Below are 14,889 nucleotides of genomic sequence, written 5' to 3' on the forward strand. Positions count from 1 at the left end.
GATAACACAAAAATGAAGCACACTCCAAGATCACAGGGAAATAAATTAATTTAACTAAAAACTGAAGCTAAATTTCTTGAACTACCCCTTCTTTGTGACGTTGCTACATTTCAGGTTTATTAGCCACATTAGGAGATAACAGCTCCCGGGAAACTGTCATAGAAATGGGATGTAAGTGAAAATACTCTAAATTCCTACAGAATCACACCAAGGCAGCAATTCGCTGAAGACAGAGCTCAAAGCAAAGAACTCAAAGTCTGTATTAACCAGTGCCCTTCTCCCAGTATTTTATGTATTACTGCTCCAGATCTACTTGCTATCTGACATTCAAATGAACAGGTAAGGCAAGTGAAGCTCAAAAAAAGAGTAATTTATCCCAGGATGTATGTAGAGCTTCTTTCACAAAAGCATAACTAAGCATACAGGACTGTTTTCTGTAAGATCCTCAGCATCCAAAAAGCACTGTAATAAGCTTTGGATGTATCTTGTAGCTATAAGATTAAGCACGGTAATGTAGTTTTTATATTCACTGTAGAGAGTTTTTCTCAGCATGTATTACACACTGGATGTCATTTCAGCAGAACATGCATTCTGTCTTGAAGTAATCTAGGTATAATTCAAAGATATGGAACAACCAAACAAACAGCTCTTAAAAATATATAATTTTATATCTTATAGTTTTATGATATTCATTTTCATAGAGACACTTTTTTTTCGCCCTTTATTCACTGAAATGACCTTAAATTTAAAATCAAGACAAAGTGTAAAATGTTCTTTACTCCAATGGTCAGGAAATTCTACCTAATAGATACAGAAGGTTAGTCAGCATCACATGAAACAACTAATTTTTCCTCTCAGATTATTACTGATAATTGCACGGCTCCAAACACCAAGGGGTATAGAACTCCATTTCATACAAAGTGATTATTAATTGTCATATTACTTTAAAGTGTCACTTGTTAACTAATGATAACTGAAATTTTGATTTTTTTTCACAGCTTCTTAAAATTTAATAAAGAACAGCAACCTTTCCCCTAGCACTTGAATGTCTATAATCAAGAACTTTTGCCAAGCTCTTTTTCTTTTGTTTTGCCATCTGACAGATACAGTTGGACATTTAGAGTCATAATCATTTCACCACATTGGAAAGTCCACAATATAAAGTTTCTGTATCATCATAGCCATTCTGGAAAACATGAAACAGAAGAGTGTCAATACTCATATTGCTTTCCTGGCAGTTCATTTCCAGAGTCTTTTCAAACAAACACACTGCTTTCTTGCAGGATTATAATACCATTTATTAGGCAGAAGCTGGTAACATTTGGAACGATATAGAACTACTACTTAACACAAATGCCAAAATGAATAAAGAAAAAAATAATGGGCATGTTGCTGGAAAAAGCTGTAAGGCTTTTCAATTTTTTAATTAAAAAAAATTACATACCAGAAAATGTTAATGAGCTGAAAGTCCCCTGAGTTCACTTTTACATATTCTGTGCTATTTTGACGCCCCTGCTAAAGAAAACTGTTCTCACTCAGAACTGAAGACACTATTTTTTCAACGTCATAGCAAAATCTGAAATCTAAAAGTGTCTTATTTGTCGTGCTACTTTATTCACTTCCTTTAAGCCATTCAGAGTTATCAAACTAGAAGCAGAGAAGAAAAAGTGATCTCAAGTCACACAGTAAGCAAGAATTCAACAATACCTTTAACTTCTTCATAAATGCTATCATCTATTGGTTCACTGTTCGCTTGTCCAACATCATCATATTCCTCTTCCTCCTCAGGAATAGTATTAGATCCTGTGTCTGTAACAGCAGTTTTAAAAGTTAACATTTAGTGGAAAATAATGCCTAAGCAGAAATTTATGCAAAATGAAAACAATTCTTCCATGACCTGCTCCTTCCATTCTGCTTATTTTTTTACACTGTTCAAGGAATAAGAAAGAGTTTATATGAAGGAGCTTGTATAAGGGAGAGCTTTCAAGCTAAATAGTATTCTGGAAGAAAAGCAAAAATCTTTTAAAAAAGAGAAAAGTCATATAAAAGCTGTAGCAATTGAAAACTAGGACTTGCTACTCAAAACTTGGACATGTGGGAATTCTACATGTGCTAACAAAGCAGATAAGTAAATGGACAGAATTACTGTCACCAAGCAGAATTGTCAATAAAGGCAACTGCTCTACTGGCTGGCTTACCTTGAATTACAAATTTGACTTGCTGTACCCATTCCTCTGCTTCCTTGGGAGTGGCAGCTGTAAACTATTAAATGTTTATTAATAACTACTAGCAGTAATGGCAAAAACACAACTACAATTTCATTAGCAATAAAAAAGAGGGAATGTAACATTCCCGTCACTTCCTCAAGAAACCATTAGCAATTCTTTTCATGTCTTCTGGTACTTTTCTTGCAAGGATGCTTCTTATAATGTACAGCTAATTTTGACAAATTTACGTAATTGAAGGAGAGGATGATGGATTTGAAACTCTGATCAGCAGCTGGCAGCTGTGCAGAAAAAAGCTGCTTCTCTTCATCAATGTCAAAGCCAGAACTGATGAACAAAATTTGCCCTTGACAATTAGAAGACACCCATGAATTTCTTTAGACTGCTGGGTACAGTTTTCTTAAAAATGTTCTTGTCAGACTCCAACACACTACCTGACAGCTTAATTAACTGGCTTTCAACCACAATCTCAGATATTTAAAACTTATTAAACTTACATTCCATATTGATGTCTGGCTGATAGATCTCTGAATTGCACAGGTGATATGTGCCTTTTTGTAGGTTTCCTTGAAAAGCCATGACCAATACAATATGTATTTAACACTGATACATATTTTAACCTTTTTTTTTACTATTTAATTCATCCAAGAAATCACAGACACACTATACTATACACAGACACACTATAATAGATATTAAAACGCTAATATTGAAATGACCAAGAGATAAAGATGATAGATTTCCTTGCTCTTGACCAAAAAGATAATATTTGAACATGTACATACATACATTTAATCAGACTTTTTTTCCAACTATATGAATATACAATATAAGCAAGCAAGGGTTTCCTTTTTTCATTAAGATATCAGTGACAGTTGTTTCACTGAAATGTTAATTCAGTAACTGGAATTGTAACAGCTTTGTCAATTAAATTTCAAGTCAACATAAAAAAGTCCAACCTGATAAATGCGCTTATCTGGAGCAGAGATTTCAAAACAGCAATCTTTCTTTGCATCCTTCCGAAGGCTATTATTCATTCTGATGGTGTAGCCCTCTAAGGCAAATTCACCTTTCTGTTGTTTGTCTGTTGGAGATAAAAAACAAAGTTAAGAGTTTCATTTACAACAGTGAATGTAAGTGGCTCAGCAGGTTATCGTTTATTCAGATTTTTGTTTTCTATTTCATGAATTTTATAAAGAACAGGGAGGTTTTTAGCAAAATGATTAAGTGATGCTTCTGGAGATAAAGCTTTATTTTGAGGGAAGATGTACCCAAAAGTACATTTTTCTGTAGGATGCCTAAGGAATTCCACAGGGGGATGTTTGCAGATGGTGGTCTTATTTAGTAAGAAGTGCATGTTATGACACTTGTATCTGGGGAAAGGCAAGAACTGGAACTTGCAAGACACGTTTCCTATAAATCAGTGTCTCTTTCAGGTTCAGTAAACCAATGGGAAAACCTGTCTAGCTCAGAACTTGCTGCGCTCCCTCCTAACTAACCACTTCACTCATAAAACAAACTTCAAGCTTCTTTTTAAGCAATCGGAAAAGCTGCTTTTCACATTCTGCCACCCACTCCCAGATGTGCCTCCTTTCAACATGGCAAAAATACAGAATTTTATTATAAATTCAGGTGTGTGCATCTGTGTTCATTCCAAAAGCATTTATCTCAAAACAGCAAATGTTTAATTAGCTAATAAAAGTATTGAGCCCTACCACAGTTTATTAGGTATAGCCATGTGGTTGTTTTAAAGACAATTCTACTTTTCAAAGGTTCTGGTTTATAAAAGTATCACTTACAGCAAATCTGACTTTAAATACACTGCATGTTGTGCAAGCAGCACCTGTGCACTCCTTTTGAGCCCTTCAAACCAAATTCTACATCAGATTTTATGTGCTCTGGCATATTTTGGAGAATATTAAAAACAAACCAAAAATGTAAAAGTAATTAAGTTTTGCAATTTCGGCAGATCACAGTGCAGCATTCAAGTGAAGACTGGCATCACAGTTCACATTTTGCACAGGCAAACAAAGAACAAAGTGCAGTTGCATACCAAAAAAATGCCATTTAGTGGGGGTTTTTTACACAGAGGAAAAATGCATTAATTAACAGTAAGCACTAGGCACAGCAGTAAAACTACTTTAAGTATTGCTGAATAGATCTTAGGTGTAAATTGAGCATCCATTGCTTATGCTTGTCAACAAAAGGAGACAACTTCTGCAGTAGGTAAAATAGGAAAACTATCGTTTTCAACAAATTTTTGTCATATTTCTAGAAATTTAATAGGAAAGAAAATCTGTTTCCACTCCTGAGAGGGCAAAAATTGGCTAACACAGCAATGTGAACATAAATAGACATAAGGGCAGTCACCAGTCAAATTCTCTTTCTAGTAATCTTATATGCACATAGACACATATTCTCTTGTCCTTCCACCTTTTTATGAACTCTCACCCAGGGCAAATAGCCAATAACACAATTATATGAGAAAATCGAGGGCACTATTCTATTTTCACTTCTGGTCCCTTCCCCCACACTAAGTTTTATTCTGTCTTAAATAAGTACTAATAATATAGCACTAATATTTTATATTTTCTCAATCCTCCATCCCTATTTCAAACAGCAGACACATGCAAAATTTATGAAATCACACCAAGGTATTAGAAATAATATTAGAAATAATTACTTGCAATAGGTTATTAGAAATAATAACTTGCAATAGGTTAACTAGGTTCCTTTTAATGGAATTCATTTCTGCCTAGGACTGTTATTGCTCCCTCACTTGTGACCTCAGGGAGAAGATGAAGTGAAACACATTAATTTCTCACTCTCCCATGCTGGAGGTTTATCAAAACCCTAGAAGATAGGAGCACGCAGGCAGAATAAACAAACACGAGGTTCAAAAGGTAAAAACGTTTTGTCAAGATAAAAATGAGGCAAGTATTTAAATTTAGTCTCTTGGATTATTTCTGAGACTGCTTCTCTGTGACACAGATGATCCCTTTTATGGTAATACACTCTGACAGAACTAATCTTGGATGATCTTTGCACTGGTACTCGTTCTTCCAAAGAGCATTGCAGTTAAACCACTAAGATGCTGTACTTTGGAAGGGGATGGTGCATGGCATCTATATCCCATTTGGTTGTTTTTCTCTTTATACTGTTTTTGTCTTATCTCTCTGAACACACTATTTTAGTGCTAATGAAAATTACTTATATAGCCTTTCAGTGACCATTTTAGCAATAGACTAGACTTAGCATTGCTACTTTTACTTCCAATTGTCTTAGCAGTAACCTCTGAATAAAGTCCAGTTTGGTGCAAATGAGGAAATTCTAAGACAATGAGGTACTTCAGAGGCCTGACTCAGAATCTGTTAGAGTTGAAAGATTCTGTATGGATTTGCACTCCCTGTGGCAGCAAGCCAGAGACAAGACCCAGTATATCCTGAGAAATGGCTCCACAAATACAGAATGGCAGAACACAGGTCAGCTGTGGCTCAGCCGCCTGCTCTGATGGTGACAAACAATGGAGGTCTACAAATGCCATTTGCTCTTGCACCTTTTCAGCTAGGGCTGGAGACCAACCCCATCACCTGGTGACCAGGGAGCAATCCATGACCCACAGGAGCTGCTTGGCCAGGCAGAGTAGTCAGGTGAGGGCTTGGAGGCAGAGCCATCCTGGGATCATCAGACTCAAGAATCACCTCGACTTCCCTGCTTGGCACAGGCTTGCAGCTAAGTGGGTTTGGACACACCTGGGCTTTCGGTTTCAAGACGCCCTGTCAAGTTAGGGCCACAGCGACTCCTGTGAATGTTAACATCACAAGCTAAATTGTTAATATCTGAAATATTTTCTGGAGACTGTGCTTTAGGGAGAATTAAAGCGTTTCTGATGTTTAAAAGCTTTGAAGAGTTAAATATTTTACTTGGAAACTTAAAATTAGACACTGTTAGGTTTTATAGTGGGAGTCAACAGTAGCTTCAAGAAGCACATTTATATTACAGATATTTAACTTTCATTTTGAACCCCCAAATCAGAGCCAGAATTTTCCTTAGACAGGATTACAACAGCATATTTAGGAAGAACTAGGGAGATATATGCTGGTGGAACACACTTCTCTGACTAACAATAACATTTTTGCTGTCTGTGATTTTCTCAAGATAGAGCTTTTCAATTCAACAACAGGAAACCCTTAAGCTGTCCCAGAAAAACATATAACAGAAATGTAAAAAGTGTAATATCAGTCTTGTAAAAATAAAAATAATTGTGAACATCATCAATAATAAGTTGTTCCACAATGAAGGCAAATCTCATTCCAGCATAAGCTGTCCTTTGCTCTCATCTGCTCATCCTCCTCTCTTCCCTTCTTCCTATGTCAGGCACATAACAGAAAAATAAATCTGGGTCTGTGTAAATCATTTTGCAACAGGAATTTAAAATCATTTAAAAAGTAGTACAGAAGAGGGGAGAGTCAGGCACCAAGTATTGAAAAAAAAATCAAAGCTAGTACACAGAAATTTCAGATAAATAAATATGGAGGGTTATATTTAACAGAAAATTCAGATCTGAATAAAATTTGAATGCCTTTAAACATTTCTCTTACATATAAACTTCATTCATCCTAAAAAGAGTTAAATGTTGTTAACAGAAACAGGGCCAATATTACATTGAGTAAAGAGAGTCTCAAGGGAAGCAGAGAAAAAGGGTTTTGAAGTAACCTTGCGTAACTAAGTCCATGGGAACATTTAAAACAAAGAAGGGTAAACCTTCAATGAGATCTTGAAATTACTGGGTTGTAAATTTGAGGCCTAAGGCGATGTGCTCATATTATTAGCACATGTAAAAAGAATTAGTGCATTCTGAAGAACAGAGAAGACTCGGATAGTAGAAAGGAAAGAAGTTACAGAGAAAGACCTAAGAAACAAAGGCAAACATAAAGATTTCAGAGAGTGATAAAGTATTTATAGATACTATTAGAATCTATAATTTAACTCTCTTCATCTTGAAATTAGGAACGTGTAAGATTTTACAGTTTACATGGCTTCATGCTAAATGTAGTTTCAAATACTTTTCCATGTGCAGGATGTCTGCTATCTAAAAATAGTTCAGTGTAAGTATCTCCAAAATGGTAATTCCTTTTCCAGCTTTTGGAACAGTCTTTTCCAAATGCACACACTGAAGTTCTTCCCTTTTAGACAGCAGATCTGAAATGAAAGCAACTTTTTTTTCTTCTTCTTTCCTTTAATCTAGTCCTCTGAGAAATTGAAATTGTAAAATAATTAAGGAACAGAGGCAGTGATTTAGGGCACTGAATTGTTTATATTCTGTTTGCTTATACCCAGTAGTTATTTTTTAAATAACACATTATTAACAGCAAGTGTGACTGTGGAGGTCTGAATTTAACAGTCTCACAGCAGAAGATCCAGTACACATTAGATCGATGTCTTTGATTGCCATCACCCTGCTACAACAAAGTCCTGTTGAGAATGCACAATTCCTTTTTCTGCCCAAATAAGTAGTTCACCACTGGCCTGGTCATCATTATCTTATTATTCAGAGAAATCAAAAACTATCATGTCCATGTTAAAACTAAAGAAATTGAAAAAAAAAATAAACTCGGACTTTTCTAAAAGCCTCTGAATTATACCCCTCTTTAACATCATATCACTAGCGGGCAGGCAGATACCATTTTCAAGTTATAAAAATGAAAATAAATTTTTAGTGCCCATTAGCAGAGGAAAAATTACCATAATGTTATCAATTACTGTCTTGCTAAACATTTAGCTGATCTCTTCAGTTTGCTGAGACAGAAGGGCATATAACATTGTGGCCTAGTGAGAAAGAAGTAATGAAGCCATTAATTCAATCATTTATAAAGCAACAAATTAACTTTCCTTATTCACATGCACTTTGAGGTCTGAAAGGTTATCCATACCATCTCGGTGTCTGAGGACACAGGAACAGCCAGAGATCATATAGAAAAATGATAGAGAACCAGGGTACTCAATTCAGGGTGTAACTGCATGGAAGGAAAGAAAAGAGAGGACTATAAAAGATTTATGGAAGGAAAGACTATGAAAAGGAGCACCAGGCAAGCTTCTCAAAATCCCACCCAGCTCTGACATTTGAACACACTCCTCTGCAATGTTGTGGGCCACATGCTGGCAACTGACACCAGAGCAGAGGCATAAATATACACGTGCTTCCCACAATACCTATTTATGACATGTGATTAGCTCAAACCTTTAAGACTTGTTTCTCTATCTACTCCATTTATCAGTGATCAAGAGAAAAAATGCAGGTGATTCACTTAGACCCATCTATATCGCTGCAATAAATTGCATTGTTTCACTACCCAATGCTACACCAAATGCAGGAGAAAATGGAAGAGAAAACAGGGCAACAACACATACACCGGTCTGCAGGCATCACAACAGTTGAAGAGATGCTTGGAGTCGTTTAGGTGAGCACACACACAAACACACAGCCATTTACTGTATTTTACAGGCTTTATCTTCACTATGTACTTCTGGACTAAGCCTCACATTTTTCATCGTTCAGCTTGGAGTAAATTATTCTGAAACTCTTCCTTATAGGTCTGTGAGCTTTATACACTTCCACATTTCTTGGTTTCCCAATGCAAAAAGGAGAAAGTTAGAAGAACTAAAACTGGTTTGGAAACAGCAAATCTATACAAATAATAAAAAGGCATCCTATAGCCTCATGTTTACCACTTAGTTACATTTCCACTGATACTTAAGCATGAAAATCAAACTTTGGTCAACAAAAGACACATCACAGCAAACACAAAATAGCTTTCACAAATTATTCACCTATGGTCTGACACAATTCAAAACACTCCAAGATGGATGTAGAAATCTCTGCTGCCTCTCAGCATTACACCCCCCAACACAGAGGCACTAGCAGCCCACCACCCATTTAAAGTTCTGTGGGCAGCAGGACCGAGTACGTGTGGAATCCTGGTCTGAAACCAGGTTCACAATTTGCACAAAGCCACCAAACACACACCTCAGTGCTGTTCCACAGTTGGTAAAAACACACTCTGAATTTCTACATGGTCCAGTTTATCTGGTGCAGCACCAGGGGTCACAGGAAAAGAAGAAGGCTCCCAGCACAACAGTGTAGCAGGGGAGGGACCACTGCTGGGCAGAACAGTGGGAGTGAAAACAGTTGCAGTGAGTAAATGCCAGACCTGCTCAGGATTGCCTCATCGCACACCTCATCCATGCTGACAATCCGCAGCTGAACAGCGTGATAAACTGCAGCACATATGCTCACAAGCATTAGGATGACAGCTCACTTTTAACAGCATACTAGCCTGCCATGACTGGTGTCCAGTTTCTACACAATGGCAGTGAGTTCCTTCTGCACTGGAAGAGGCACTTCTATATACGATGGCATCACAGGCCTGAAGACTGGCCTCTGACAAATCAAGAAAAATCTTTTTTTATTCAAAGGCAAGTTCAGGAGTGATTTAGTCATCCCATATTACAAGATTAAGTCACTACACCATGCTTAACTAGTTTTTCTGACTACAAGCACCAATCCAATGGAGGTAGGGCAGAAATTCATGCATCTAATTTGTTTGCTTCCTCCATTAATTACTGTTTGGAGTCCAAACATGCCATGCTCTCTACAACTACGTGAAAGGAGGTTGTAATGAAGTGGGAGTCAGTCTCTTCTTCCAAGTAACAAGTGATGGGACAAGAAGAAATAGCCTCAAGTTGTACCATATAAGGTTTAGATTGGATATCAGGCAATTTTTTTTCACTGAAAGAGTTGCCAAGTATTGGAACAGGCAGTGCAGGGAAGTGGTGGAGTCACCATCCCTGGAGGTATTTACTACACATGTAAATGTGGCACTTAGGACAGAATTTCGTGGAGGGATTGTCAGTACTGCATTAAAGGTTGGACTCGATGATCTTAGAGGTCTTTCCAACCCAAATGATTCTATGACTCGATACAGTTCCAATGGACCATGTGCCCCTCCCACATCATTAGGTTATGGTTAGGAGGACCTTCCCCAAACAATCTGCAGCCTGCAAAAGCTCTAAATTCATTAGCAAAAAAACCCCTATGTAGATTCATAAACGAAAGAGATCCCATAAAATATCACAGTCAATTCCTAACACAACACCAACCTTCTGAGTGCTAGAGAATGTATTTCCATGTATCTTAACTTTCAATACAGCTATTAAAAAACTGTAACACTGACAATCAAGCTGTTGCAAAAGAAGAAAAAAAAATAAAAAGGACAAAGACCAGGTGGGCAACATGCCTGCCTTAACACAAAGACCATATGCTGGAAAGCATAAATAATCATTAGCATAGCCACAAGGAAAAGAATGTTTAAAAAAAAAAAAAGTCAACCCTTTTTTTTTCTAAAAAAATAGCAAACAAAAATTAAAAAGATTTTATAATCAAGAGCAATCTTTATAAACTAGCAATATATTCTGAAACAAATTGGAATTTTTAAATTGCTAGGCAAAGTATAACTATGTATATATATATAAGTAAGCAGCACATGATCATTTTCCAGAGAAAGTAATCAATCAGTACTATGCCATATCTCCTAAAAATTTTTGAATAAAGATTTTTCATGTTTGTGAAGCCTAATCAGCACGTAAATCCCAAGGAAAGAGTCTAGAAGAAAAGGCAACATTTAGCAGATACACCAGCAAAACTCTGAAAAAAGGACATGATGGGAAACTAGCAAAATGAAAAGTGGAATTACAATTAGACTCTTTTATACCACGGAATGAAACAAACTGGATCAAATTATGTTAATGTTTGAATAAAAAAAGCTGACATAGTAACTACCTGAAGTAATCTAGAAAATAAAAAACAAACAAAGAGAAAAAAAAAAAAAACTTCAAAAGTTTGCCCTGGAATTTTTTGGGAGGGAGGGAGGCTGTTGGAGGGGGAAGACATTATTGTACTTTTAAAATTTACCCAGATTTATTTATGTATCATTTAGTTTACCCTTAAACATCAAATGCACATAGCACACAATTTAAGTATGTTTTATTTGACCGTCAATTTCAAAAATTCGAAGTAATATTGCAACATCTATGCTAGATTCTTTCCAAAGTAGCCATTTAAATTTAAAAGTCACCTTTAGAAGTTTGCTTCATTTTCATGGCTGGCTTTAGTTAAATATGTTACTTAATTTCTAGCTTTTCCAGAACATAAACTATTTTAAAAGAAACTAAGTACTCCACCGTGCAGCTTTTAGATTAATATTTTCCTAGATAGAACCATCTCTAAGGAACTCGGAAGATACAATTACTAGAGGATGTTTTCAAATTAATATTCTATTTGGAGAAAAATAGTGTTTTCTATCTAGTAAAACAGTTGAGTATCAGCATACTATCAAACTGAACAGCCAGCTGTTATTAGCAAACATAGTAGCTTTACAAGAAACTTAATTTTTTTCCTCAGTTTCCTTGCTTTAGAAAACATGTATGTCACTTACAGGTTCTGAGGAATATTTACACATTTTAAAAATTCACAGCACTGTCCAAGAACTGTTTAAAAGAAAAAAAACTTCCTTTAAAAACTTTCATTCCGTTCCTTAAAATTACCTTCAAGTCACGGTTTCCAACTCCAATGAAATTTTCATATTCTTTTGTGCATTAAAACATCATTGCTTTCATAATTGTTGTAAGTACCTTTGTCGCTTCCGTAGTAATAGAAAACCGTCTTGCTGATAGCACACCAACGCTTCTGCCATTCAAAGCCAAGAAAACTGTGGTCTGAAATTAACAGAACACGTGTGGTATTGGTTTATGCCATTACTGAACAAAAATTGTGTTACTTCTTTTCAAGGGTGAGGTAACGGGGAGGAGGAGCTAAGAAAAGACACTAAGGAAAGGAAACTAAGGAAATGCATGGCACTGAGAAGGAAATTAGAAATAAAAATTGGTGGTAAGAAAGCAAATAAGAATTTGAAATCAAATAAAGAGGGAAGTCATGTGTAACATTAAATGTAAGGAAATAATGAACAACTTCCTAAATATTTCCTAGAGTTATTGCAGCATTAAGTGGGTATTAAAGTGACAATATAAGATTTATTGAATCAAGGTAAATATTGACTGAACCAAAGCTGAGATCAATATTTGCCCTCTTGAAGGAAAATAAATCTTGATGCTCACTGAAACATGAAGTCAACATATGGTACTTGTACATATGTTCCTAATGTTTTCTTCAAAAATGTCTGAAAGTCTCTGAATTACAGCTGACTGGACTTTCACACTTCTTTTGCATAATAATCCTTCAATGTTTCAGCTTCTTCTCATTTTATTTATCACTCCTGTATAACGTTGTTCATGTGTATAAAATCAAATACAGACATATAGACTTCCCAAACATTAAATATCCACTAGCTTTCACAAGGATAGCTAGACTTACCTTTTCTACGTTTTTCCAGGTATCCAGCCTTCAGAACAAACTGAAGATCCTGAGCTGCAACAGGAGGAAACTGATTCCCTGAAAGAAAAACAAATTCTGTAAAGCACTGCTTTTCAAGAAAACTGCTATAGGAGCATTAATAAAATTATGGAATTTACACTCTTAATATGCAAGAGCTACTGAAAAAAATCTAGTAACTATTATGCCAGATTATTTTAAGTAAATAAAACATCACCTATCAATGTCAGAGCTGTTGCTGTTTCCTCACCACTTGAGTAAGGAAAAATATAACAGGCCTTGCAAGTCTCAAAAGGAAAAATATGTCATTAAAAATAATACAGCAACTGTTTCGAACATAGTCTGTTAAGCAAGTTAGAAAATGAAAGTGATAAGTTTTCAAATGTGCAAATAAGACAATCATAATCAAGAATCTCAACTGAACACAATTAAACCAGAAATGTAATTTTCGATACCAGCTTCACACCAAAATACCTTGAAATAGCATACAAGGTGAAGACCCTCTATGACATATCTACAAAAAGAGACACTAGATGAAGAGACAATAAAAGGTGCTGCCTGTTCCTGACATATTTTGCCTAATTTGAAATATGACACAAAACTACTGCCTATAGAATCTGTAAAGTGATAATGGATAAACCAAAGACATTGTACAGAGATCTACAAAACTGTTGACCTACAGACACTAATTTTAGACACATTGTACAATATAGCTGCATCAGCAAAATGTTGAGCATAGCTCACTGTATTTTTTTCTTTTTCTCAACTACTAATTTCATAGAAGTGTAAGACTGACCAGTCTTACTGCCTCATCTTAAAATAAAACTTTAAATGTTAAAAATTTTGTCTTCCATGTTACAACCTTTTCCCCCTAATACAAAAGAATGGTGATTTAAACAGAACTCCTAGTATTAAGAACAAGAATATGTTAGATGCATATAATATTTAATATTAATATAAATATTATTCTGCTTACCCTGAGCCAAAAAGCATAGCAAAAGGTACTCCTGTGCTGCTGGGTTTTTTAAGTGCATGTAAGCAACACAGTGAAGTTCCTACTACTTATTATCATCAAATATTCATAAGAGTCACTGTAGGTAGGTGACAAGTTTACAAGGCAGCCATTATTCATCAGAATATATGTAATCTCATTACGTTCTATCAATATAAAAATACAGAAAAGGACTGGTATTAGCAGACAAATTCTGTGCTAAAAACACCATTTTAAATTATGTAGTCTGGGCAGAAGATCAATGGTCTGACCTTGAACCAAGCACTGTCGCTGAAAGGTGATGTCAATTTCCTGGGTTTTTAGGTTCTTCCTTAAAATAATTTTTTTTTTAATTCAGTGATCACAAATGAGTCGCTTTATGGTAGTCTTATTTAAATACAGTTATGACAGGAAAAAGACAAGAAAGAGATAGGAACGTGCAGAGAATGCTGGTTTTTAAAGCACGAAAGCACTCAAAATGAGAAGACATTCTTTAAATAATACAGTCAGCTCTTTAGACTGTAAAATCTTTTGTCTGACACCAATAGACAGTAGAGAGAATTTTACTTGCATTGATATTTTCACTTATTTTTTTAAATTAATATTACTTTTTAAAGATCAGGAGTGCACTAATTTCTATTTTGGCTTCTATGTAATTCTGACTATTACGTTAAAAATACAAGAGCCCAATAAACATGCATTTTAAAGCGACACAGCTCTCCTCCCTTTGCTTGGTAATACGCAATCATAGCCCAACATTAAACGGGAATTAAACACAAAGACACCTGATGGCTGGTATGTGATATCTTTAACTCTTAAAGGTGATGTAATGATGGTATTACGAGTGGGGGAAGTGAAGAGTTTTACAAATATGTATCATGTGCTGCTTTATGTTGGTCATTGGGAGGCATCAGTGTGCAACACTTACAACTCTACTTCATCCACAAGGGCTCATCTTAAAACAGTGCAAGCCCCCAGAGAAGGAAGACATAAAACCTAAGTAGACAAACAAAAGCAACTCACTCTAAAATTTTACAATTTAAGAATTTCAACCTCCATTTAGAACTTCACCCAACATTGTTTGTATCAGTTTGGGTTTTGATGAGGAAGCTTGGCCAGTGTTCATTTAGTGAACAGTCATATCAAATGTCAAGTCAAAACACAGTCCCAGAGAAGCACATACTTTGGGGACTCCTTAATGTTGTTATTCCATCATCTGAACTGAC

At 35.7% G+C, this 14,889-nt stretch overlaps 1 protein-coding gene across 1 annotated transcript in view; it reads right to left on the reverse strand.

Moving 5' to 3' along the window:
• The window catches only part of SKAP2 (src kinase associated phosphoprotein 2), a 119,842-nt gene that overhangs the window by 36,982 nt on the left and 67,971 nt on the right, over positions 1-14,889 (reverse strand). The window contains exons 5-9 of the mRNA XM_014894229.2: positions 12,655-12,732; positions 11,916-11,999; positions 3,185-3,309; positions 2,199-2,262; positions 1,708-1,809 (exon numbers count right to left, since the gene is read on the reverse strand). Of these exons, the coding sequence (XP_014749715.2) occupies positions 1,708-1,809; positions 2,199-2,262; positions 3,185-3,309; positions 11,916-11,999; positions 12,655-12,732 (453 nt within the window). The remainder of the gene's footprint in view (positions 1-1,707; positions 1,810-2,198; positions 2,263-3,184; positions 3,310-11,915; positions 12,000-12,654; positions 12,733-14,889) is intronic.

The sequence above is a fragment of the Sturnus vulgaris genome, chromosome 1 (genome assembly GCF_052056855.1).
Source record: "Sturnus vulgaris isolate bStuVul1 chromosome 1, bStuVul1.hap1, whole genome shotgun sequence".
Taxonomy (NCBI): Eukaryota; Metazoa; Chordata; class Aves; order Passeriformes; family Sturnidae; genus Sturnus; species Sturnus vulgaris.